Consider the following 27,194-nt stretch of genomic DNA (forward strand, 5'->3'; position numbering starts at 1 on the left):
CTGGGACCCAGAGCAGAGAATGAGAGCAAGGTTAACATGAAGGACGAGACTGGAACGGGGGAAAGAGCAGAATTCAGATCAAGAAAGAAAGAGAGGGTGGGGAGAGAAACAGCGAGAAGGTGGATGGAGAGACTAAAGACAGAGGGCGTTGAGATATGGACAAACAAATGCAAAAAAAAAAAAGAGAGAGAGACTTGCAGGGAGAAAATAGACGAGGCAAGTGAGTGTCTGTGCCGGAGATGGAGCTCATTCAGATGCAAAGCGCTGGCTCTTCTGCGGAGGAGCGTCCAGCTGCACGTCTGGAGGGCCCTCCAGCCCTCGTGGCTCCCCCTCCACCGAACGAGCGTCATCAATTAGTCAGTTTCCCCTCCAGATGCTGATCATGCTGATCACATGAAACCATACCTGGACACTCCTGCCCGTGCCCCCTTTTCCTCTAGAAGTGCCTACTTTCACCGAGGGGGAGATGTGGGCGGATATAGATCATCAGCTAAGTGGATACACGATAATGGGAGAGAGGGCAGGGCAGGACGTGGAGCCGAGGCGCGAGTGTGTAAAGTTAAATATGTACACACACTTATTGCACTCCAGGGAATGCAAACTTGCAGAGGCTGCCTGGGGTGGACAAGCTAAGGCTGTGTGTGTCTCTGGGGCACTACGAAGCCTTCTTCTATCCGGACACAAAGGTAGACAGTGATGGAGGGAAAGAATGAAAGAAAGAGGAAGGGAGGTGGAGGGAAAAGAGTTTAAAAAATCAGCTTGGAGGGGAGTAAACTGGACTACAGAGTCTTCGCACATCTTCAAAGGTGCAGTGGGATGATGGTTGTAGGAGCTGGAAACTCATTAGGAAACCAAGAAAAGTGGTTCAGCTGGAAGTCAAGCTAAGAATTAAACATGAGCGAGGGAGCGGGAGGAGGAGAAGGAGGAGGAGGAAAGAGAAGGGGTGGTGCAGGCTGCAAGAGGGAGAGAGGGAGAGAGAGAGAGAGAGAGAGGGAGACAGGAGGGGAGCGATTCACCTTGTTCCCTGATCAGAGGACAGAATATAGATTAGAGAGGCAGAAGAAAGAGAGAAACACTGAGAATAAAGAATAGGGAGAGTCAAAGGAGTCAGACTGCAGGACGCAGATACAATAGAGGCTGAGCATCAGGAAACACGGAGGCACGCTGGTGACTTTGCAGGTGGCGAGGAGCATCGAGTTCGTTTAAGGTTGTTGGTTCAGAGTATGACTCAGGATTGTTGTCGTCCTATCTGCACCAGCAGCACCTCTTGGAGAAGTTTGATCTGTTTCTCCATCGGTACGACAGAACGCTTCAACCTTCAGAGAAAGCCGACTAAACTTTAGTTTGCGTGCTTTTGCTGCCCGGTACGACCACAGACTTTCAGATATTTGTAGTTTCTCAGTATCTTCTTGTGGTAACTATGCTTGAACTGATTCCCAAACTACAGACTCACAAACTAACTTTACTGTCGTCCATGTAAGTACGACAGATGAAGATGAATATCTTATTTTTATTTGGAGAACGAGGTAATGCCTCTGCTTTGGGACGATATTTATCACCAACATAACCTAGTACCAACTAGGACTCCAGCCCAGTCCAACAATATTTCCATTAAAACCATTTTTGTACCCAGATCTAGAAAAAAAAGAGTATTTGTACGACTTTGTCGACTAACGCAGAGAGCTAGCGTCCATGATGTCGTGTATTTGAGTTCAGCATGGCACCAAAACATTTGAAAGTATGCCGTTAATGGCTTCTTCTGGATTAAATTCTAGTGGTATTAGTATCACGTTAAGGGTACTGGTATCTGAATAATAAAGGATACAGCATGTACATCGTGTTTCTAAAAGTCACATGGTGGATGTTGCAGACACGTCCTGTCTTTCCCGTGATGTCTGACTATCACAGAGATTATTTTTAGTGGATATCGCGCAACCAAAAGGCCGTGCAGCTCAGTGCGGGCAGCAAAACATGCATATTTTATTCTTCCTAACTGAAAATGATGTCTCATGAACACTTTCTATATTCTGTATGATCCTCTGAGTGAGCTGCTTTGGCTTCAGTTACATTAAGATTCAAAAATAGCCAGCATCACACAGACACTGGTGATATTTTTTACAATCACATGCTCTGGGTTAGTAGACGGGAACTCTCTGCGGTGCCGAGAGACACTTTTCCGATAGAAACCAACGGAAAAAAACAAATCCTGAAGGATGAAATGTTAGATAAGTGATGGGCAGCACGTCGGAACAGCTTCCCAAAGTTTTAGAACGAACAGATGCAGACGAGCGCTCATACTACATCACCACTCCGGAGCCTGTGCTGCAGAGTCTTGCTCAAAGGCACCTTCGCCGAGTTGATAATATCTAATCAGAGAAGCGCTCTATAAAGCTCGGGGCTTAAAATGCTTAAAAAGTGAAAATCAGATGATGAGTGATGCAGATAGAAACGCCGACAGATGGACCAATCAGATACTGGACTTGCGTCTAACTCGCTGGCGCCATGAGTCTCTCATTGACTTTAATAGTTTACACGTTACAAGCATGACTGTTTCTACGTGTTTCAACCAGCAGCATGAATATAGATGCACACACACACACACACACACACATGGACACTCTCGCCTCCTCTCTCCCATCTCTCTCTCACCCTGTCCCACTGTCTCTCCTTGTTGAGCAGAATGATGACCAGCTTGGGGTGCATCTGGTATCCGTCCTCGCTGAACGACAGATTACGCCCCTCGAACGTCACATTCATCAGGTACCTGTAGAGGGAAACATGGAGGACAGAGAGAGAGAGAAGGAAAAGACGTGTTGAGGCACATATCATTCCCTCTGTCAGCCGCAGCTCTCCAATGTTTTATTTGCTCTGTATATCTGGATCTTTTGTCGTTTGGATGACTCAATTTCACAAACATTAAAGTTTCATTGTTTGCCGGTTTGTTTGTTTTTTAAGCACTCATCTTCTCAGACAAAATCCACTGACGTTACATAAGTCCATCATCTGCCAGGAAACAAGCTATCAGCCAATGTCTAAACAGGTTTTTCATAAATAGATGAATATACATTAGTCATCAGTCGCAGACAAGACATTTGAGCAAAAAAGATGATTTCAGAACGAGACCGAGGAAAATTGTATTTCAGCAATTACCTCTCCAATCATCCCCGGGTTCAATCACGCTTAATGACGAGACCTTTTTAGACATTTCTTGGGAAATATGCTCGCATGCTTCTTGGTATAGAGAGTTAGATAAGAAGTTATGAAGCCACAACAAGGCAACCCACCTACCAGCAGCTCTCAGAGCTCACTGACTTACTGTTGTATCTTGTCTGTGTAACGTGTACAAAAATCAAAGTGTAAAAAAAAAATGACAATTGGCATATTTACTCGGGGTTATGTGCCAGACTTTTTTTTTCTGGTCTGGGAGCAGTTGCCAGGCAACCGGTGGAGATTCCAGGAAGTTATCCGCCAGCCAAAAAATAAATAAAATAAAGTTGCACATAACCCCCCGTGTAAAAACTGAAAAACTGAAAACCTCATCAAGCACTGCAGACTTCAGAGTGGGTCTCAGATGTAGGATTCTGTTGGTCACAGCTTTGTAACATAGTTACACTCAGTTTGTCTTAATTGGTTCCATGTCTCCACTAATTCACCTGTCATTTCAGATCCCACCTTTCAATCAGCTCATTTCCCTCACCTGGTTTTCCCCGCCCATCTCCTCACCTGCAGTCCATTTGTTCATAAGCCCCTCAGCATATATATACTGGTCCATTCCCACTTCATCCCTCGTTCTGACCCTGTTTTGCCTGTTCTGCACTTCGGATACCTGCCTGCCCCTTGTCGGATTTGTTTGCCTTTTTGATCTCCTGGTTTTGACCCTGCCTGTTCCTTGGACTGACTAAACTGATTTTTCCCTTGAACTTGTCTGCCTCCGAGTCGTGCTTTTGGGTTCTCCTTGCCAGTACCAGTACCAGCACCGTGACAATCTTTACCGGTACTGGTATCAGTTTTAAAACCGAGCCCCACTTACCAAACTAAAACTGACATTTTTACACTTTTTGTACAGATTAAACAAAATGTATTTAATGTAAATGGTAAATGGACTGTATTTATATAATATTATATTATATAGCATCTTTCACTTTTACACTACATATCTCATTGATGGCTTGCAAGGCGCCAGCTGCTCATCAGTTTGGGGGATTTTTTTCATACACATTCACACACCAAGTTGGGGTTCAGTATCTTGCCCAAGTATCGAACCGCTGATCATCTGATTGGTGGACCCGCACTACATTGTAAGCTACAGCTGCCCACTATGTGTTTGAGTTTTAGAGTTGGACTCCTTAACTTCAGACAGAACCAGGCTAGCTGTTTCCCCCTGTTTCCAGTCTTTGTGCTAAGCTAAGCTAACTCTTCGTTCACTTCTAGTAATCAACACTAAAACTCATCGATCATCAAATCATGTGCGAAATATTAAATCTGAAATTATCGTTCGGATGGTTTAAGATTTAAATTGTGTTTGTAGAAATGTTGTTTTGTGTTTTATTGGAATTAACACACTGACATTAAACAAATACAAACTTTCTTTTCAAAATATTGAATATTGAATTGAATATATTTGTACTGAAACAATTTCAGTAATACGGCTGGACGCAGCAATCTTATACTGACTCCACGGTGATTATCACCGAGGCAGCACCTGAACAAATGACACATGGATGACTCGATACATTGAAAATTATTATGATGTTTTACAGTCCTGTTGTGTCCCATTGATAAATCGCACAACAAGCTCCGGAGAGAGCGACAAAGACAGATGACTGATGCAGTTTGTGTCTGCGTGTAACAAAAAGTCTGATGTGATGCACTGATAGCAGCTTGTCACATCGTTTTGTGTGTTTGTGTGTGTTTGTGTGGCGGAGAAAACGTGAGAGAAAGCAGCATTGTTTCTGTCAGGTGAAATCATTTCACCTCCCTTCAAGTAAACACAACACACACACACACACACACACACACACACACACACACACACACACACACACACACACACACACACACACACACACACACACACACACACACACACAGCGCTGTATTCTCCTGCAGTGATTATGGTGAATGTGCGTGGGAGTGTGTAAGTGTGTGTATATGAGAACAGGAATGTTTATGTCAGGTGAACTCAAATCACTTCACTGTCATCCCACAGACACACACACACACACACACACACACACACACACACACACACACACACACACACACACACACACAGACACACACACTCAATCTCTTAACTCTTTCACTCCCTCACCCTTTACTCTCTCTCTCTGACTGTTTCCATGGAAACACTGCCTCCAAACCGTGCACACCATATATATGTAGATGAATATATAAATGACAAAAGAGTGAACATGTGTTGAAGGTGAATCTGTGTGTGTGTGTGTGAAAGGCTTGGTGCCAGTGTGTGAGGTCTGTAAACAGCGGACTGGGTCATGTATCAGGACACATGATCACCAGCAAAATGTGTGTGTGTGTGTGTGTGTGTGTGTTGAACCATCGTGTTACCTCAGGAGAGAGAGAGAGCGATGCAGCTCGACCTCGCTGCAGCTCTACGTTAACGTTACACACCACCGTTTCAACTTTAACCCCGTGTGACTGAGCTGCACCTGAAGGAAGCGTGCATCTATCTCTTCATGCAGCGCAGACTTATGTAACAATCCAGCAATTAGTCTAATGCCGGCTTCCTTATTCTATTTCCTGTATTAAATATTGATATTTCCAATGCGCCTGCGATGAGCAGAATCCTCCACCATCACACCGTCTCATGCAGCCCCCCGTGTGTCCGGCTAACCGCCCCGTCCTGTAGAGCTTTGGCACTGATACAAAGTGCACAGAATCTGCTGCATAAATCATAAGCCATTTACAAAATGACTGCACGCCGTGCCCCCACCCGCCCCTTTAATCTTTATCGAGCAAGCTATTGTTACATGCAACAATGTGGGGCCTGCACATGTGTGTGTGTGTGTGTGTGTACGTGTGTGTGTGTGCATCCTACACACGTTGACAGCAGTAACGGAGCGAAACACAAGCATATGTGTGTTGCCATGGCACCCACAACCACTGTGACTTCCAAGCCAATCTGCTGTGTTACTATGGTAACGGTAATCTCACAGAGGGTGGGAGCGAAAGAGAGAGAGAGAGAGAGAGAGAGAGAGAGAGAGAGAGGTGGGATTCAAAGAAAAAAGAGGGAGGGGTTTGGTCGTATTATTACTAGACTGCAGCGTCTCTTCTCCCATCATGACTCCTGTGTTTACAGGAAGCCGCTCCGGCTTCATCCCGTCACCGCCTCTGAACTTCCTGTCAAAACCGGACGTGCATGCGCCGCCTGCAAACACTTTGAACGCAGTCAGTCACAGGCGTTCATCTGCAAGACGTCCTGTGTGTGCCATGTGATGATGCACGCCCCTGCACACACACACACACACCCAACCCACTAAACCGCTTCTGTTTTTTTTTTATATCCTGTTGAACCCAGTCAGTCTGTTTGCAGCCGGAGCTCGAGCAGAGGAGGAGAGAGGATCTCGGCAGTACTGTACAGCAGGTGAATTAAAATTCAAACAGCAGCAGCAGCAGCTGTCTCCACCTGGCGAAGGAAAGCGAGCGACGCTGACCGGACTCCAGCAGGCAGAGCTCCAACCGCATCCACGCCGACAACAACCCCTTTCACTCGTCAGTCACTCCTTTAGAGTTTCTCTTTTTTTTTCCCCTTTCCTCTCCTTCTTTATCCGAGGTGAATTCTTGCCATTGTGAATCAGAACAACTGAGTGCCAGACACACACACACACACACACACACACACACACACACACACACACAGGGAGACAAACACTCGCCATGCTGACTCCATGGCCTGACACAGATACGTTTTAGCGCATGTTCTGCTGTGAATAATGGAGGAGTTGTGTGAAATATTGATAAGTCATTTTTAATAAATTAACCCCGACATGAATTAGTCATGAATTACACTCCTTAGCAATTACTGTGGTGCAATGTACTTACTGGATTTTGTGCAGGAGGAATCTATATGGAGAATGATAACATGCCCCATATGGCACCGTGGCAGACAAAAATACCGAAGCTCTAAGCTGCATGCACACACACACACACAGTATGCATCCAGTGGTATCCATGTGTGTGTTCAGACGATGGAGCTGCATGTGTAAACAGTGTAATAAATTGTGCTAATGGGAAGAGAGCGGCGAGATGAGAGAGAGAGAGGGGAAGGAGGGAAGGCAGCAGCAGATATGTGGCTTTATTTTTGACGAATGATTGACGGGTTTTAATCCAAAGATATCAGAATTAAATTAATCTGAAGAGAGAGGATTCTCTTTATTTCAGACACGATAAAACACTCGAGGCGTTTTCTCTTAACCCAGGAGAATCAAAAGTTACATTCGCCCGCAGGAGGAGGAATGGGAGGAAGCAGCAAAGAGCAGAAAAAGAAAAATAATGCAATGAAAATAGAGGGAGAGGTGATGATTATGATTATGTGAGATGAAATGAAGTGACGGGGAAACGTAGAGGACTGAATAAACCTGGCAGGGGAAAAAAGGAGATTTAGTGACAGGGACAGATGAAAAGATTACGGAGGAGAAAAGAGAGAGAGAGACGGCGATAAAAAATGAAGTGAAAGGAGAAGAGGAGCGAGTGTGAGAGAGAGAGAGAGAGCATCCTGACCTACTTCCAATCAAGCCCCATCACAAACAGGTAGCCCTTTTTAACGCCTGCCCCATAAACACACACTCCACTGGCCTTTATAGACTGCCCGCCTGAAACCAGCGAGCAGGTGGACCGGCTGTCCATCGAGCCGGCACGCACTCATCCCTCAGCACAACAGGGTCAAAATGCAGCTTCAGATTGTGCTGCACACACACACACACACACACACACACACACACACACACACACACACACACACACACACATATATATATATTGAAAGCTGAAAAAATGTCCACAGAGCTTAAAAGCACTTGACACCTTTCCAACTCCAAGCTCATTTGGAACCTGTCCACGCCTGGCAAGGTCAGGACCACTGTTGTCAAACTCATGATTCTCACACTGTTGCGTATTGCTCAGCAGTGGTCTCTCTCTCTCTCTCTCCTCCTATCGCTCCCTCCTCGCTCTCCTCCTCTTCCTCGTTTTTCCTATCTTCACTTGTCAGGCTCGTACTGTAGCCTTAGCTGGGAATGTCACAGCGGGCGGCTACAGTGGACTTAATTTACTTAGCCGAGTGACGCGTCGTGGTGTTGGGCTGGACGAGGAGTGTATGGCTGAGCGGATGACCGTGACCTTGCAGCGATTCTTCTGTTGTAATCTGCAAGCTTGGAAAACAAAGTCATGCGTCAGCTGTGCCGCTCGCAGATTTTCAATCTGAGTTTTCAAATCTGAAGCGAGAAATAAGCCGAGCAGCTCCTGAGTCATGCTCGCTCTACAGTCGAATAGTTCGTTCTTCATGAACTGGTGATTTTTTCTGAGGTTTCGATATGTGAACGTCCAGCAAAGCCGAGGTAATATCTCACAGCCAAAAAAAAAAACGAGCTTTTAGCAGCTCCTGCATGTCATTCCTGACTGCTAAGGATTAAATCGTGACTCCACCTGATTTATTTATCAGTGATTTGCTGTGAAAGTCTGTATAAAAATGTATAAAACCATGTTCGGATTCGCTGGAGAGCGCCGCTGAATTTAAGGTTTTCCTGCCCTACAAAAGAGCCTTTTGATTGAGCTGCTTCCCTTTCCACTCGTCTTTCATCTATTCATCCATTGATTCACTTAGTAGTGAACCAACCAGACAGCGGGGGCATCCATCCAGCCAGCCGACCAACCAAAGCAGCCAGCAAACCAGGAAAGCCAGCCATTCATTCAGTTTCCAGTTATATAGACTGTAGGCCAAATGCTAATCTCTTGATTGAACACTTGAAGACAAAGGTTATCACCAAACAAATTTAGTTAAGGCAGCGAGGGGCGAAGGATCTTAGCAGCGCTCGCGACTGATCTAATCAACGACACAGCTAAGTTGATTATGAAACTGCAGGTCTGGAGCGCAGACGATGGCTGGGGAGGAGCAGAGCAGGAGGAGAGGAGAGGAGGGGAGAGGAGAGGAAAGGAGAGGAGGAGAGGAGAGGAGGAGAGGGGAGGAGAGAAGAGGAGGAGGGGAGAGGAGAGAGGAGAGGAGGAGGAGAAGAGGGGAGGAGAGGAGAGGAGGAGGAGAGAGAGGCGAGATGCGAGATCGGAGAGGCGAGTAGCGGAGAGGAGGAGCGGCGAGGCGAGGAGAGAGGAGGAGAGGAGAGGAGAGGAGAGGAGAGGAGAGGAGAGGACAGGAGAGGAGAGGAGAGAGGAGGAAAGGAGAGGAGAGGAGTAAGCAGAAAACAGAGCAGCGCTCGACAGAAGAGAATAAAGTGGAACAAAAAGCGAGCAGATGTATAAAAGCAGACCAGGACAGAACAAAGGAGAAGACTACAGGGCACGGGAGGACGGAGGGGAACATGATGAAGTTTGGAGGGGGAGTTGAGCAAGAGCAGAGAGGAGCAGCACGGGACCACAGCCGAGAGTGGAGAAGAATAGCGCAGAGCACAGCAGACCACATCGAGGCACAACAGAGCAGAACGGGGGGGAATTGTATTCTGGGGCAACAGCAGCTGCCACAAACTCTGAAACTGTTATCTCAAAGCAGGAAGCAGCGGTGAAACAAATGCAAAGCCCAACAAGCAGACAGGGGGTTGAAATGACATCTGAAGAGTTCACTGGAACGGACAACAAAGCTCTGCCGCCTTAGTGCGGGATGCGGTTCAGCTCGGAGCATCCCTCATTCACAGAGAGGTCCAAAAAAAAAAGGTGAGCACGTGTTCCTCCGGCGACGAGTGTGTGATTGTGATCAGGCGGTCACGTCCTTTACAATACCTACACAAACACACACATCTGGCCTTTCGCCGACAGCTCCTTAGAGCAATAAAAAAAAAAAAAAAACACACATACAGCTACAGAGTGTCAGAGGGGGTGAAACTGCCCCTGAATATAACACAGCGCTGAGCTCTGGAGCACAGCACGACAGGGGCCAGTGTTTCGTCGACTGAAACGCCATTGGGACCAATTAGGCAGCGCTGCAGAGCAAAAGCGGCCGCCGAACGCTGCGCTTCACAACCAGTTCAAAAGGCCTGCTGCTGAGACAGACAGCCGAGGGGGTGGGGTTGGATTTTTCCTGAGGAAGGTTGGGGGGGTGTTTGTGTGCGTAGGGTATTATTACATGGGGAGGGGGAGGAGGATGATCACAGTATGCAGGGGATGAAGGTGCATGTGTGTGTTTGTGTGTTTCTGCTGCACCCGTGGTTGTGCTGATCTCTGGCAGGATGCTCCTCGCGTCGACGTTGCAACACCTGAACCCGGCGTGCACCACCTAAAGCTGCTGCGCGTAGCGTTTCAGCATCCATAAATCATTGCCGCGTTAATTTGGAGACATTAAGTGTAATTGTAAACAAGTGAGTGGAAACAAATGAGACCACTGCTGGGACACGTGGCCTCTACACTTTATTATACACTGTTTTCATGGGACATGAGCGGGACTGCACACGAAGCAGGAAAAAAGAAACATTACCTCTTCACTTTGTTCTCACAATAACACAAACTGGAATGATTCAAACTTCCACGAGTGGAAACATCCAACAGGAAGCTGAACGTTGGTCTTAATTTGAAAGAATGCAAACAATAAAATACCAGATTCTCTCTTTATTTATGTGTTAAATATACAAATAAACCAAGATGTCACAAGTCACCTGATCTGCGATATGCAACAAATACTAAACAGATATGTAAGCGTCTCCATTTCAACGATGAAGATGTCATAATGTACCGAGAGTCATAAAAACTGCATCAGTATTCTATGAATTCATTCTTATTCTCAATGTAGTGTCTCCTTTGTCGGCCTCGGAATCACAAAATCCAGTTACTTCTCAACTTGTGCATTCGGACATATCTTAAAAAACACACACCTGGAAACCTTGGCATGTCATCGTGGTGTATTCGACAGGTATTAGTGTTCAGGTGTGCAGAAATCAGCAGGAAATATAACACAAGAAAGGAGATAGTTCTGGTGCCACTGATGGTTCCAGTACATACCACATAAGTACAACGTCCATGGTTTGATTCCCAGCTCTCATATCTATCTGTTAAATATGAAGCTAGGTCTGAAGGTAATAAAATACACAAAGCAGCACAGGTAAATCTCACTGATTCACATGTTATATCTCCATTGTTGAATTGGTACAAAAATGTGTTGGATTTTATTTCTATGGTTTCTATTTCTTGTTTGCCTAGCAACTGATCCCACCCTGTAAATCATCCGCCGAGTAACAACCAGGAAAATGATTAAGAAAGCAAGATATAATAATTTAGAAGCTTCAGAGGTGCCGGTAGGTAAATTTACCCTTTGGACAGTAACACGTCAACTGTTTTCACCTGTTTGAAGTCATTGTGCCTGTTAGCTGTAGTCTTATATTTATCAGACAGATGTGAAAGGAGGTATCAATCTATTCTATTAACTCTCAGTCGCAAAGTAAATAAGCTTGGATGTCAAACTATTCCATCAACCGAACAATTAAACTAAACAAAGCTGTAATATATAAATATGCTGCAGACAAATGGAAGTTATACAGCTGACCTGGTTCACGTGATGGACAGGTGGACCACACGCTCCAGCCTCCACTCACCTGAGCACTTCGTTGGGGTTGCCTGAGATGGGAGTCTTCTTGTCGGGAGCTCCGTGGCACTCGGACTTTAGCAGGGTGTGAGGCCCGCGGTCCATCATCATGGTGGAGGTCGCCATGGTGATGATCGCCACGCCGTCGCGAACGCGGGCCTCCAGGTTGTAGTCCCACTCGTCGTAGGACACGGAGAGCAAACCTGGGGGAGGGTTGGACGAAACAAGACGAGGAGAGAGAGAAGGGTCACGGGTGGTGTGGAGAAAAAAAAAGAACCCCAAAGAAAAGATGGTGGGACAGAAGGGGACAGATGGATCGGTAAAAATAGAGAGGTGAGTAGGAATGGGTCCAGGAATGTGAGGTAAATAAAGCATGAGGATGAGGAGAGGTGAACTGGACTGTATGGTGAGGGGAAAGTGAAGAGAGACAGAGGAGAGAGAGACAGATGGAGAGGACTAAAGCGGGTAGAGATGGGGATAACTCTGTCAGGGTATACAGAGTGTATGTTTTGAACACTCTCCAAGAGGCAGAGCACACACTACGGTACGTGATGACTCAGAGAGCAGATGAACAGCGCACCGATCCTGCCTGACTAAGCGTCTATCACCTTGCTGTGTTTGTCCATCTGTCTGTCTAAAGCACTGTCTGTCTCTGTTTGTTGGCCTTTGCACTGTCGTACGCCTGTTTATCTGTCCTTCTGTCTGCCCGAGTCTTGTTCTCCTTTGACAAGCTGTCTGTTTATGAACATTGTAGGTCTCTCTCTCTGTCTCTCTCTCTCTTTTCTGTCTCCCTGCCCATCTCTCTCACGGTGACCTTCCAACCATCCATCAGCCCATTCAGTTGTTTGCCAGGATGCCCGTCCTTCCTCCACCCCCACTGTCCCTCTCTGCTATTGATTATTAAGGAGGGAGCAGCGGGTAAATGGAAGTAGTTTGGCTTTTTTTTGTGTCAATCCAGGAAGGATGTGAACGTACACGTAATGTGAACATCTTCTCTCGGTGTGTCTCTTAATCATTTTTTGCCCTATGATCAATCAGAATTGAAGAAAGACAAACACAGAGATGAGAAGAGTCGATTTACGATCAAACTCGGCCCATTATGCATCAATTAAAACACGGCTGACATTTTGATAATGGCTTTCATTGATATTAAACTGCCATTATTGATAATATGATTAAGTCATGACAAACAGTCACCATTAATTGATGACACACAGTACATGCTGCCCGGCGCTGAGCCGAGTGTGCAATGTTTATCTCTTTTTAATGGCCAATCATTTAGCTCTCTTGTTCACCGCTGTCAGGATTTTTATCAGGCTGGAGCCAACAGGTGGGATCGTCCTTGGGCTCGACTCACTCACAAACTGTTTGGACCCATTCTGAAACTTTAATGCATGTTTGGTGAATAAGCTGTTAAAGCAGCTGTTTGATTGCCCTGCATGAGTTTGTGGAGTTTGTATGTTCTCCCCATGTCTGCCTGGGTTCTTTTCAGGTTCTCCAGCCCTCAAGGTGATCACCCATAGGTGTCAATGCGAGCATGAGTGGTTGCTTCTCTGTGTGCGTCAGCCCTGTGATGAATGGGCGACTTGTCCAGGGCGTACCCCGCCTCTCGCCCAATGTCAGCTGGGATTGGCTCCAGCCCCTTTGACCCTGAAGGATAAAGCGTTTATGATGAATGGATGGATTGTCGAAAAAGTAATTAGGGAAACGTCTGACAAGCTGTAGATTTGTCCACGTTAAAGTGTAAGGAGTGTGTTAAACTCCTTAAACTACCTACAGTCACTACCTTAATGAGGAAACCTTCCAGATCAAAGGTATCCAGTGTCGTGCCAGAACAGGAGCTGGGCATGCAGGCTATGTAACCGGGCAAAACTGCTTCTATTGGCATAACTCCACAACGTTAGATTACAGGTTACGTTGGAAAAATACCTGTCCAGGCTTGAAACATCTCCTTTTTTTCTGTTTTTTTTCTCAGCACAGTGCACTTATGACTTCTAATAACTGATTTCTTTTGGGTTTTCCTTTGGGTTGAGGTCATGCAGCTCTCAGTGAAGCACTGACTGCCTTCAAGTCAATTTATCAGGCTATCTGTGTCTCTGTCTGCCTTTTAATCTGTCCATCCATCAGCCTGTGTCTATCCGACAGAGTATGACCACATGTCAGCCAATCCACTACCATGTCAGCGGGCAGAAATAGACAGGCGGCCTGGCAACCTGCCTTCCTCATGGGGGGCTCAGCACTGACAGCTCCGGCCCTCCCGGACCACATCTAATGTCACACACTGTTGACACTTTCTCAACACTCACTCACTCAATCCCATCGCTTGCTCCTTTGTGCGCACTACACTTTTATTATTTTATGGGGAAGAGTCTTTCATAAGAAGATGTATGCGTGTGTGTGTTGGCAGCATGTTTGTGCTGCATATGTGCATCCAGCGTGAGGAGTATTCTTTTCTACATCTTGAGATGCGTATATGTTCATACGTCTCTCGGGACATGTTGAAATGTCACAACACAGTCATGTCAACTGGCGGTGATATGGCTGAGCAGGTTTCTGGCCTGTAAACTGGATACTGGCTCTGTTTGAAGGCAAAAGCTGTCTCGCTGTCACAGATACACGCAAAGAAAATCACAAAGACTGCAGACAGACTATCCACAAGCAGGCGAACTGATTGCAGAACGCAACAGCGGAGCTACCGTATCACTGGGTATTTTTGGCACCGGCTTATTATTGTCAGTGATGTCAGATTTGGTGGTTAGTTACGTTAGCACAGGCAGCAGTGGTGTGTAACTCTGATCAGGGAGAACAGAGACAGAAAAGCTGTTAGTAAGAGAAGGAGCTAAGAGCGACGAGGAAGAAAAAGAGGGACAGAAAAAGCAGAGGGGAAAGAGTCAGACAGCAGCAGCAGAGACGCAAAGATAAAGAAGCAGAGAAGCGAGGGAACGACAGTATGAAATAAGGAGGGAAGGGAAGGAAGGAGGAGGGTGGGAGGAGAGATGGTTCCCCAGAGCGCCACTTAAGGAAGGCATCGGTGGAATTACCCATGAGAATTGGAGGCTCTTCATCACGCAGGGTGCAAATTATTAAGTGTGCCTAGTAAGCAAATTCACCCCACAGTCAGCGTGCAGCGTCTGCTGAACCCTGGACTGCTGGATTCACCCAGAGCACACACACACACACACACACACACACACACACACACACACACACACACACACACACACACACACACACACACACACACACACACACACACACACACACACACAGACACCGCCACACCATCAGTTACATGCTGTGCCGCGGTGTCGTTTCGCACCGTGCTGGTTCAGAAGTTGGCGTGGTTGACTGCCGCTACAGGCTTCATGTGGCTTTCATGATGTTGATGTTGAAAGCTCAGAAAGAAGGCTCGGCTGAATGATTGAGTTCCACAGTCGAATGCCTAAAGTCTACAAATATATCGTGCCAGTGTGTTTCTCTTTCATCCTGGTTAATTCAGAACAGTATTCTGTTAAAACGCTGCCATCGGGATATTAATGCATCTGCAATAACACAACTAAAAACCACTAAATGAGGAGTCTTTTAAATGTTTTACAGACTGTCAAGGCTGAAACTGTTAAAGCAACATTGTGGAACTTTTCTACCATAAATCATAAATCATTTTAATGCTCCACTGACTTGTAATCGGGTGAACGATGTCTCTGTTTGTCTGCACTATGTAACTCTGTGCTCAGGACATGAGTGAATGCTGATAGGGAGAGGAGCCAGTGTCGTGCCAGAACAGGAGCTGGGCAAGTGGGCATGTAACCCTGACTCAGCAGCGTCTATGGATGTAATGACAGAGGCGAAAAGACAGAAGAGGACGTTGACGGAGGAAGCGAAGAAGAGGAAAGGAGAGAGTGAACGAGGAAGAAGCCGTCGGATAAGAGTAAATCTGGGACTTTTAGTGGTTGGTGAAATAAAAGGCTGAAAGACGCCGAGCTGGGCTGACTGCTGTTGGACTATCTTGTGTTGTTGACCTTGCTTGATCATAGGTGATATAATCATAACAAAGACAACTGCTGATATCACCACAGTGCTTTTGCACTCGCAAAAATACCAATTTCTACGCAGTGCTGCCTTAAAACCCTACAATAATGTTCATCTTATTGGCAGTGGACAGCATTTACAAGCACAGAACCTTCAACCCTCTGCATAACTGACTTATATTCGATTATATTATGCTATATTTTAAAAAACCTCCATTCTGGGTCTTTTGTTTACTCCGTACCCACCAGCTTAAACTGAATGGTGTATTCACCATGTCCATGTCTTGCACAACAAAAACAAAAACCTTAATTTGATTTGATCGTATTTTACAATAAATCTGTTTCCAATTTTATTTAACGTAACACAAAGTATAAATGATCTATCTAATATCTGTCATTTTGTTCTTACTCGTATCGTATTCGCCGCGCATTAAATGAGCGGATGACACTCAGCCCGCTATCTGTCATTACGTCCGACATGATTAATCCCATGATAAGTCAGTGTGAACTGAAAAGAGGTTTGTGCGTGTCCGTCAATGCAGCCACTCCAGCAGCTCCACTTTGTAATCATCCAGGCAGCACATGAGCTAGTCACGATTATCTCTGTGGCAACATAAATCAAGAGAGGAGTTGTTGTGTGATTTACATAACTGATACGGTGATGTATCAAACTTTATAGAGTGGAACCCTAATTTAGAAGAGACAAACCGATACAAACACACACACGACGATAGTTTTGTTCATCCTGGCTGACAAGTAAACACCCGCCATGCGAGGTACACACAAAAACACAAACGCACAGCCCATTTGATTACACTCATGTAAATTAAACTGTGAACCAATCGCACATTTCACAGACAAATGCACAAAAGACATTACACAAAAAACAGCAGCAAACACACTCATTGGCACACACACACAGACAGACAGACAGACAGGCTCGCAAACACACTCCTAACTCTCATTTAGAGTAAATCATCCATGGATGCCAATAAGGGAGCAGAGGTAAAAAGTTTGAGTTACGGTGCTTCATCGGCACAGCGATCCCGGGGTTCCGCCTGGCAACCATTTCCCAGAAACTGCTGAGGACAGGCAGCAGTGTAATATCTCCCCTTCACCGTAAATCAACAAGCCAAACACAAATTATCAGGCTCATATGTCCGGCGTAAATATACTACCTGCTCTGAGGTTTACTGTCCTACAGAGAGTGAAATAGACTGAAGTCCTGGAAAGTTCCATTACTTCTCATGCTAGCAACATCACAGAGAGTTACAGGTATGACTCCCGCTGCGAGTTGGCCTTTTCTAAAACTGTCTATCCACCCCGAAGTGCCGAAAGTGGAGTTACATGAGGCGGGCTGACAGGTGCGCTCTGACATATTGCGTGAGCTGGTTTTTCTGGTTAATGCACCACAACTCAGATGTCACTTCGGTTCCACCGATTTGACCTTCAAAGGTTACAATGACCTCCAGTGGTGTTGTGGTGGTGGGAGAGCGAGGGAGAAACACTCCTTCCCTTATTATCCACAAAGGTCAGTTTGTTTCTTGTCTTGGAGGAAAAGAATCCAAACAGCTACCGCAAAATAAAGATTGTGAAGTAACATGTCAGAGTCTCAGTGTTCTGTCTGTGGTGCGTCAAGTGTTGAGTACATGCCTTTGTCTAAAGTTAGACACTTTAGCGTTACATCATTTTTTGGGGAAAAGCATTGAGCATACTGTACGTGGTAAAAACCAAACGGCAACATTTCTGCCTCCAAGTGCTGGAAGCATCGACTCCATCTCCATTTTTATGAGTGTGAAGCTCATTCTTGACCATGGGACGGTAATTTAAGAAAATAAAGTCCACATAGCTTCACAGTCTTCATTAGCTGATGGCGAAGCTGCTTTCTATAAGTGAGACCATGTCATTTTTTAAAGAGGAAACCACGTTCTTCCTCTTACAATAGAAAAGTTGCATTCTTAAGTAATAAAACAAACCGTCGCTCGGGTTCAAGCACTCCGGAGTTTGCTGTTACAGCCTCACTTGGTCTGGTGTGACTAGTTGCTTGAGGTGGCTAATGTTTAAATGTAAACTTTATGACTCATGTCTACTCCTGCAGCTGTTGCAATACCATTGCTGATCTCCCTAGTTTGGTAGTCGTCCTGTAGAGCAGTGGTCCCCAACCCCCGGGCCGCGGACCGGTACCGGTCCGTGGATCAATCAGTACCGGGCCGCGCAAGAATTTATTATCTAAGTCTCCCGCAAGTGAGGAGAATACGGTCATTTCGAAATAAAAAACCGTTTCAAAATAAAAGACCGCTCGACTTAGACTGGGACTATACTAAAGGGGGACTTACTACTCTATCTACAGTTGGTAGGAGAAGAAGAAAATATTAAGTATAAATGTAAATTACAAAAGATAATTAATTGTGCGAGGTAGTTGTTATTTTATTTATTTATTTTTTTTGGGTTGATAATTTTTAATTGACTCATTGGATTTCACGGGCAACAAGCTACAATGCCTACTGCATGTTCTCCGCGCATGTTCTCAGCCCCCCCCCGGTCCGCAGTTAGGAAAAGGTTGGGGACCACTGCTGTAGAGCACTGTGTAATCGAGGAATAGTGTGGCCACGTATGAATTTGCATGCGTTCATGGTACTTTTGACACTTTGGATCCACAGATCGCTGGATGGCATCTTTAAAACTGGCCATGCGAGACCTGTGTGCATAATTCTGAGTGAAACAGCTTAGCCTTTGTGCAACGCCAAACATTTTGACCAAGACTGTCAAAACTGGATCATCTGAAAGCAGAGTCATTATAAACTGAATTGCACATGAAGACTGAGCGTGTCCTACCTGTGGGGTACTCTGCAGGCACTACAACAGTGTCTCCAGCTACCAGCGAGGGCACTATCCATGTGTAGCCGTAGCCGGTGATGCCGACAGAGTGGGCCACCTCGAAGATGGTGTTGGCCTCTTCTTTTGTGCAGTAGAGAAGAATGACGGGGCTCTGGAGCTTCTTCAGCTGGTTTTGGATCTTTGAATCTCCGTCGTCTACGGACATGTCAAGTAGTAAAACTTCCTCCAGTTCCCAGCCCACAAAGCTGTTCTCAATGGTGCTACGGATCTGGAAGAAGAAGACGATCATTAGATAGTAGTTTAATTTGTGCAAGAATTGATACTTGTTCCACAGTAACATCGTTGTATCAGGATGACGGTGTTACTTTAAGAACCAGTGGAGCGGGTGTGACAACATTATGTAATGGTTGTAGAAAATTCTCCAAATTGGGATCATTATAAAGGTTCAGATGTTCAATGGTGGGTTCATACCAACGGCTGTATGCTTGAGAAACTCGTCTCTTATCCCAAAAGTTGATTTATAATGTAAAATTTCCCAGTAAACTGCTGCAATATTCCTAACGTGACATTAAAGTGATCAGCGATGGAAGCTAATTCATCTTCTGCTCCGTGTCATCTCGCCTTTACGCCCTGATTACTCGTGCACGTGGTCTCTGCCGTGGAGTGTGGTTACCTTGGTGACAAAGTCCTGGTAACCCGGGTAGTACGTGGTGACGATGGAGAAGATGTACCAGTCGTATTCCTCCATGATGTTTAGTATGACCGAAGCCTGCTGCTCGATGGAGGGGCCGAACTGAAAAAACATGGAGTTGTCATCCTGGAAATGACAGAGGGACAAAGAGGCAGAGTGTTATGTAACAGTACTGGCCTGAACTTTAATTTAGTTGGCTTTACACACAGAGGAGAACAGATACTACTTAAAGGACGGCGGGCGGTTTTGTAACATTATTGGTGCGAACATTAATTTAGCCGCCTTTATTCTCTCGCTCACAGAGGAGAAAGGCGAGAGGACACCAGCGGGCTTGTAATGATACCGGTCATGATTTTCATTAGTTGCCTTTATGACTCCTTTAATGAGTTTGTACATGAGGGCGGCTGGAACAAATTCCAGGCACTGGAAGCTGCTGTCCTTGATCTCATCGATCATTTTCATCAATTTGTTTCATTAGAGCCATGTTGGAACGATGAAATTTCAATGCAACCTGCGAGCTGCTAGATATTACATGATAAATACACTGCACATAAAACATCCCCTAACTGTGCCCCTTCCCTTCGAAGGACTAAATCTAAATATGAGAGATGCAGAATGTACAGCAAACCAAACAGCAGTACAGTCAGAGACAGACACTCCAATAAACATCGCTCACAGACTAGATCCCCAAGCCTGCCTCATGCCACCAGCGTCGCAACGAAATATTGAGCCGGACAGAAGAAGAGGAGGAGGAGGTGAGAAATACGAGTCTAGACGAGACTCTGCAGTTCTGCGACATGAGCTCGTTATTGTGCATGGGTGAGTCAGTGTGAGAGCCAAACTCCTGTGTACACAATGTACAGGAGCGTGTTTATGTCCTCGGATGTTGGAGCTTCTGATGTGGCAAAATATATGAATGAGACTGTTTCGACTCTATGTGAGGAAAAATCTGTTGCAGCTGACAAGCCAGGACAGGACAGGTGAGGCGAGGCAAGGCGGGCAGGGTGTTGAAATCTCCCTGGCTTCTTCGAACTCTCTCTGTGCTTCACTCAGCATCAAAGGCTAACGTGCCTCATCCCGGTGGAGGGAGGGTGGGGATGAACACGAGTTGATCCGTTACCTTGTTCCTGCGTAAATGAGATCAGGACTGTGCCATTGGGGTGGCATGTTGAGAGGCACAGGGCGCATGTGAAACACGAGAACGCTCTTTCAAATAATGAGCATAATGTGCCGGCGTACGCGGGGCCGTTATCATCCGGCGCCGAGCTCGACGCAGACGCGTGCATTTGGAAATTATGAAATAATGATGCAAACACTGATGTACTCCTGTTTCTCGGCCATACTTGAATCCATTTGTTCCTCAACTTTCTCTCTTTTCTCTCGCTTTGCCTCTTCCTCTCTCTCTCTCCACGCTCCATCCATCTCTATCCATCTCTCCTCTCGCTCTGCCATCCCATTTATACCAGTGGAATTACTGCCAGGGCACAGTTATAATTGAATTTCCAGATTCGCGCACTCCCGCTCGCCCCCGCCGCCACCCCGCCTTTTCTCCTCTACCCCCGTTTCCCCCCATTTCCTCTGGCTTCCTCTCTCTCTCTCTCTCTCTATCGCTCTCTTCTTTAAGAGCAGTATTAATGTACTGTCCAATGCGCTCGTTCAGAGTGCCAGAGGTCTGCAGAATTTTCATTAGCCTTTGAGAAAAATACATGCTTAAAGAAGAGCGAGAGAAGAGGCAGGGTGAGAGATATGGTGTAAAAAAAAAAAGAGAAAATACTGGAGGGAGCGGGGTCGAATGATAAGAAACCTCGAATAAAACCAAGTGCTGCAAAACACCTCTTCATTTACAGCAACAATAATTAGCGTCTGGCCACGTTATCACCTCTGTTGGCACAAGGTGATCGATTAGTGAGTATTAAAATTCCCAGAGGGCGACAGCGAGGCCAGCGAGTCAGTCAGCCAGACGCAAGGAAGCCAGCCAGCAAGGCTTTAGATCTGCTGCTGAGCCAGTCCCCGTCTCTCTGTGTGGATCCACGGCTGACGTCAGCGCTGGCTACTGTACACAGAACAATACAACCACGGTGCACAGAGTACAGCAAGGATGAATGGGCGGTTTGGAGAGTGAGATGGAGATAAAAGCTCCAAAAAGAGGAGGCGACAGATAAGAGGAAAGAGGGAGGGGAGAGAGAAAAAGGAATTAAGCAAGTGAGAATAAAAAGATGGAGATGTACAAAAAGTGGGTGAGGGTGTAGCTGAGATTTGAAGCCCCTGGAGGGACGGAGGCAGAGGACAATGCGGTGACAATAGGATGAATAGAGAGGACGAGGGCAGGCTGGCAGACGGCGGTGATCCTGTAGTGAGCGGTGAAGGGGGCAGGAAGCCAGGAGGAGCAGGCGGACCGAGGTGTGTGTGTGTGTGTGTGTGTGTGTGTGTGAGTGTGTGTGTGTGTGTCAGCCAGTCAGCCAGCCATTTAGGCAGGAGGAGGCTAAGCCTGAGTTGTTCAACCACAGAGGAGTGCTGCTGTCAGAGAGAGAGAGACGGGACACGTGTGTGCGGATAGAGACGTATCGGTATTTGAGTGTCTGTGCCAGTTTGTGTAGCTTGTATCAATGCATATGCATGTGTGTGTGTTTGAGCCTTTAATTTAGCCTGCATGTCCGTATTTGTGTAAGTTTGGCCTCTCTAGTATGCATGTGTGTGTGTGTAGTCCATGGTTGACAGGCCGTGGTCTGCCAGAGTCGCCTGTTCTGCCCCACAGCCTCCAAATGAGTGCACTCACACACTCCTGGAGCAGTTATTTGACTTGGAGGAGAGAGAGAGTCAATAACTCAGGTATTTCAATTACACACACAGGGGCACATCAGTGACTGCAAAAGAAATAGACCCACTTCCAATCTTGCACTGGAATATGCACACACACACACACACACACACACACACACACACACACGTGCATATTCGTATGCATGCACACGAGCACACACCCTCAAATAGAAAGGCACGCTCAAACACACACACAACACACAAAATGACAAATCAACAGTGCAATCATAGACTAATGCCGGGGTGCTGCTGTCGACACACACACACACACACACACACACACACGCGATAAAACAACCCGCGGCACACCGCTAAACTGCTAAGTGTGTTGTAAAGTGATCACGTAAACCGAAGCAAGGTGAACACGAGGACACACTCTCGCGGGCTGAGTGCGTACACACGTCTGCACTCTGAGTGCTGCGTTCAAATGCAACCCGCAGGAAACAACACAATAAAAAACCCTAACACGCGGTGTCATTGTCCGAGCTGCAGAAAGTGTGTTTACTCGAGTGTTTTCAGGACGATTTACAGATTTACAGTTTACTATACAGCAGCAGCAGAGAACATGTAACAGTCAGATACACATGTCAAACACATTTTTCCATCGTGGACAAAAACAGTGCAGAGATTTAAAGTTTGTTTTGCTCCGGTAAAGAAGTAAAATTCATTATTAGTAAGTTATTATGTTAGTTTACTTCAGTTATGTTTGCTGCTGTTTGAGCATATTCTGATCTGAATATTTATTGCAGGGTTTGTGCTGATATCATTTAGATTTTACTCCGCCTGTTTTAAACCGGTGACGGTAAAAAGAACGGACAGCGAACGCGTGACATCACCTACAGGTTTCTCAAGAGCTCAGAATATGCGCCATGTTGGCGGTCCTGCTTCTGTCGCCTCCCGGGCTAATCTCAAAATGGGCAAAGACGTGGATCATTGGCTGACCTGAGGCGGGCTGAATGACGTCTGGATGCTCAAACAAACTACCTGTAACAGCACCTACCTGTCAATCAAAGCGTCCATGCTCTTAATCCTGCATAACTTTAAGCCTTAATATAATGTGAACAGGTGAGTTGTATATAAATTCACCCTCAGTACAGTTGTCATGAACGGGGAAATTAGCTACAGAGACCAAAACTGTTTTTTGTACCAGGCTGAAAACATGTTTATTTCTGCTGTGAACATGGGGACTTATGGAGACTGACTCACTTCTGGAGCCAGCCTCAAGTGGACGAGAAGAGGAACTGCAGCTTTTGTCACCTTGGCTTCACCTTCACAGTCACAGAGGACGGCACTTGTTTTAAGACTCATTGGAAGTTGGACAGGATCCAAAGTCGGTCTAATATTACAGCCTATGTAAAAAAATATATAATACATTTTTGATTTATTGATATTAAATTGATTAGAAAATATCATTACATTATGTTTTCTCGTGGTTACTGGAGGTGAAATTAGTCTTTGCTTATAATTTTTTTTAATAAGGCCGTGTCCTCTCTATGTCCTCACAATAGTTCTCAGGACATTATTATTATATATCTGCTTGTTTCAGGCCCGCTGCTGCTTTTTTATTGATGACACATGCTGCTGCTGCCCGTGTTGATGTTCTCTTCCTATTAGCGTTTGTTTGGGTCGAATGCATTTTGGATCTCATCTAATTATCCTCGGGTTTATCCCGATTGGGTAAGACAGAGGATCTCTATCGTTTAAATACTCATTGATGCACGTCGGGTTCAAGTAGGTTTTTCTACAGATCGGATGCAACTTTTTTGGACCTGAGAAGACCTCCAAGAAATACTTATTATTATTTTAAGATAACTTCTGAGATCCGAGTGGATTATTCCTTACATGCTGCGTGATTACCTCTCCTGGAATATGATATGAAATACAAGATAATGTTGGAGAATGTGAAGAAAAACTACAGGGTTGTCATTCCCTTAGCAACAATATTGATTTCAAAGCATTTTTAATAAACCTTAAGTGCACCGTACACCATACAGGTATTTTTTTTTTTCTTCTTTTTGAAGGAAGTAGCGAAGGAGGCAAACGCAGAAAGAAAAAGCACGAGTGGAAGAGAGACAAAGACTGAGATAGAAAGGTAGAGCAAGCCCGAGAAAGAGAAAGACGATGGTGTCTGTTGCTGGGAGGTTTTTTGGCAATGCATATTTCTATCCTTCCTATAAAGGCTCCTTTGAACTTGAGCGAGGAGGTGGGGGTGGGTGGGTGAGGGGGGGCTGCTATTGACTGCTGCTGCAGAAGAGGAGAGAGAGAGGAGAGAGGAGGAGAGGAGGAGAGAGAGATGATTGAGAGGAGAGGGAGGATCGAGAGAGACGGGGATGCGAGAGGAGGCGGGAGGGTGTGGTTTTGAGGGAGAGAGAGTGACGCGAGGGGGTGGCCCCTGAGAGAGGGAGGGGAGGATGAGTGAGGGGGAGGGAGAGGAGAGGAGTAGGGAGAGGAGAGAGAGAGAGAGAGAGAGGGTGAGTAAGACAAGAGGAAAAGAGGGATGGAGGGATGGAAAAAAGGGAGAGCGAATGGAGTAGGAGGTATAGGAGGAAAGAGGGGGGGGACAGCTGGCCTTCACTTGAAGATAGTGAATTTAAAAGACAGTGGGCAGGAGATATAAACTCACCACAGCCACAGGCATTCACACACACACACACACACACACACACACACACACACACACACACACACACACACACTCATTTCTGATAAAGCCTGTGAGCGCCAACGTGCGCTGAAATTACATATTGATGACAAGACCCCTCCTCTCTTCATCCCTCACTGTCCCCGGCTCGCTCTGTCTCTTCACACACACACACACACACACACACATCATCTGTACCTCAATTAAACCTTCCCGTCGCTGCCGCCTATCTCCTCCTCCTCTTCTTCTTCTTCTTTTTTTTTTCTTCTTCCCGTGCCTCATCATCACATTTCTTATCGCGGAAGCCTACTTATCTTTAATCAAACACATACGAGCTTAATTAGCTGGCACATTTGTCAGACCATCATCTAATTAACACTGACCTTATTTTAAGTACTTTTTGAACCTTAATTAAAAGAAAAAGAAAAAAAAAAAAGTCTCCATTAAAATATTTGACTAATTTTTTTTGCCTTGTCGTGATTTGGATTGCGATGTGGCGACAAAAGGAACGGCGAGGAACAAATTGAACCAGGTGAGCGAGGGTGTTTTCTTTGACATGATCAGACAGCGTCTGAACGGGAAGTTAACAGCACTTAACACTCGCGCAGACACAGGCACAGGCTCACAAAGATCGCACAGATCGTTTCTCTCTGGCCCATTTCTGCTCTAAGTTTAGCAGACGACCCACCGAGGGGCCTCTGCAGTCTGATGCTTTTCCTGCTGCTTGCTCTTGTTTGTCCCCTGGTCCTTGTAGAACGGTAATAGTTCTTCCTGTGCGTGTCTGTGTCTGGATCGAGGTGGGCTAAGGAGACTAAATAGGGGTGACTGGAGGGAAGGGTGAGTCTACAAAATATATGGACGTAGTCTGGCTTTCATATCTGTGTATTTGTCTCGGGAAATGTATGGCTGGGGTGAGGCTGAGCAATAAATAATAAGGTGGGGAGTGAGTGTTTAACACATGTGCGACTACATTTTGGAGAATATTACAGATACGGTGACAGACCGGCTAAGATGTCTAATAGTTATTCCTAGAAAAGCCATTTTAAATAACAAGTAATGGATTCAACTGCTGCAAATGTTAAATTTACTTCCTGCAGTCCTAGTTCCAAAGCCAAGGAGCAGGACATTAGCTACAGACAGTATAAACATGGACACTGTACCTGTGATGTCACCCACAGGGATCAGAGCAGGATGGGAAGTGCAGTGTGGAAGACATGAGGCAGGTTGAATGAAACAAGCAACCTGTAACAGCACCCACCTGTCAATCAAAGCGTCCACGCTCTTAATCCTGCATAACTTTAAGACTTAATATAATGTGAACAGGTGAGTTGTATATAAATTCACCCTCAGTACAGTTGTCATAAACGGGGAAATTAGCTACAGAGACCAAAACTGTTTTTTGTACCAGGCTGTAAACATGTTTATTTCTGCTGTGAAGTTGGACATTTGAACATGGGGACTTATGGAGACTGACTCAGCCTCAAGTGGACGACAAGAGGAACTGCAGTTTTTGGCACCTCACTTCACAGCCACAGAGATTAATAAACACGTTATCCCTAAAGTTACATTCATCAAACACATAAATGTAACCTGTCGTCATCTCACTTTACACTTTTCCTTATCATACTTAAACTACAGTCTGTTAATGGTTTCAGCTTTTAGGCATTAAGTGTGAAGGTTAAGTGAAGGTTGATTGTTTTTTTTTCATGGTTATTGTGTAGTTATAGAAACTTCTGTCCGTTTCATTTCTGTCTGTTTATTGTGTGTCTTCTACTTTTGTTTTTCTATCTTGCTGCTGTTACAAGTGAATTTCCCCGTGGTGGGATAAATAAAGTATATATCTAATCTCTAATCTAGTATATAAGCTCATATTTACAACCATTATTGTCTGAGTCAGCGGACAACCTTTTCTATTAACTAATGTAATCTTAATTAACTAGCTAGGTACAGCTCATGAAACCTTCCAGGAAAAGGTTATTTCAGTCGACTAAATCAATAGTCATAAAAGACTAAAAATCAATCATGTCAGTGTATCGTGTAAGCGGCAGCGTGAGAACCGAAAGCTTGACAGGCGCAGCAAGAGTAACAAGGTTAGCGGGGCTTAGCAAATGATCAACGACTTCATCTCCGCTCGTATTAAAACACAGAAGGTCAGAAAATTCAGCTGCTGCTTAGAGTAAACGACCAGAGGGTAACGGGACTCGCCCAATTCTAATGTCATGATTAAAATGAAGCAACAGGTGTAGTTAACACAAGCGTTCATCCAACGATTTAGAGATTCTTCTCTTGTAAGATTCATGTCAAGCTCCAAAGCTTCCCGAAAGACAGACTGTCATAATAGTTTGGATTTTGGAGTTTTTTGCTGCTTGAAGTTTGTTTCCAACTAAAGAAAAAAAATATGAAATGTTTCCTCTCCCGCTC

At 45.5% G+C, this 27,194-nt stretch overlaps 1 protein-coding gene across 4 annotated transcripts in view; it reads right to left on the reverse strand.

Annotated features, from left to right (window-relative positions):
* Window positions 1–27,194, reverse strand: part of grin2ba (glutamate receptor, ionotropic, N-methyl D-aspartate 2B, genome duplicate a) — a 110,107-nt gene that overhangs the window by 27,047 nt on the left and 55,866 nt on the right. For all 4 annotated transcript variants that reach the window (XM_027285495.1, XM_027285493.1, XM_027285496.1 and 1 more), the window contains 4 exons: window positions 19,295–19,438; window positions 18,619–18,889; window positions 11,766–11,958; window positions 2,650–2,764 (listed from right to left, as the gene is read on the reverse strand). In XM_027285495.1, the coding sequence (XP_027141296.1) occupies window positions 2,650–2,764; window positions 11,766–11,958; window positions 18,619–18,889; window positions 19,295–19,438 (723 nt within the window). The remainder of the gene's footprint in view (window positions 1–2,649; window positions 2,765–11,765; window positions 11,959–18,618; window positions 18,890–19,294; window positions 19,439–27,194) is intronic.

This window comes from Larimichthys crocea, chromosome XII (genome assembly GCF_000972845.2).
Source record: "Larimichthys crocea isolate SSNF chromosome XII, L_crocea_2.0, whole genome shotgun sequence".
Lineage (NCBI taxonomy): Eukaryota > Metazoa > Chordata > Actinopteri > Sciaenidae > Larimichthys > Larimichthys crocea.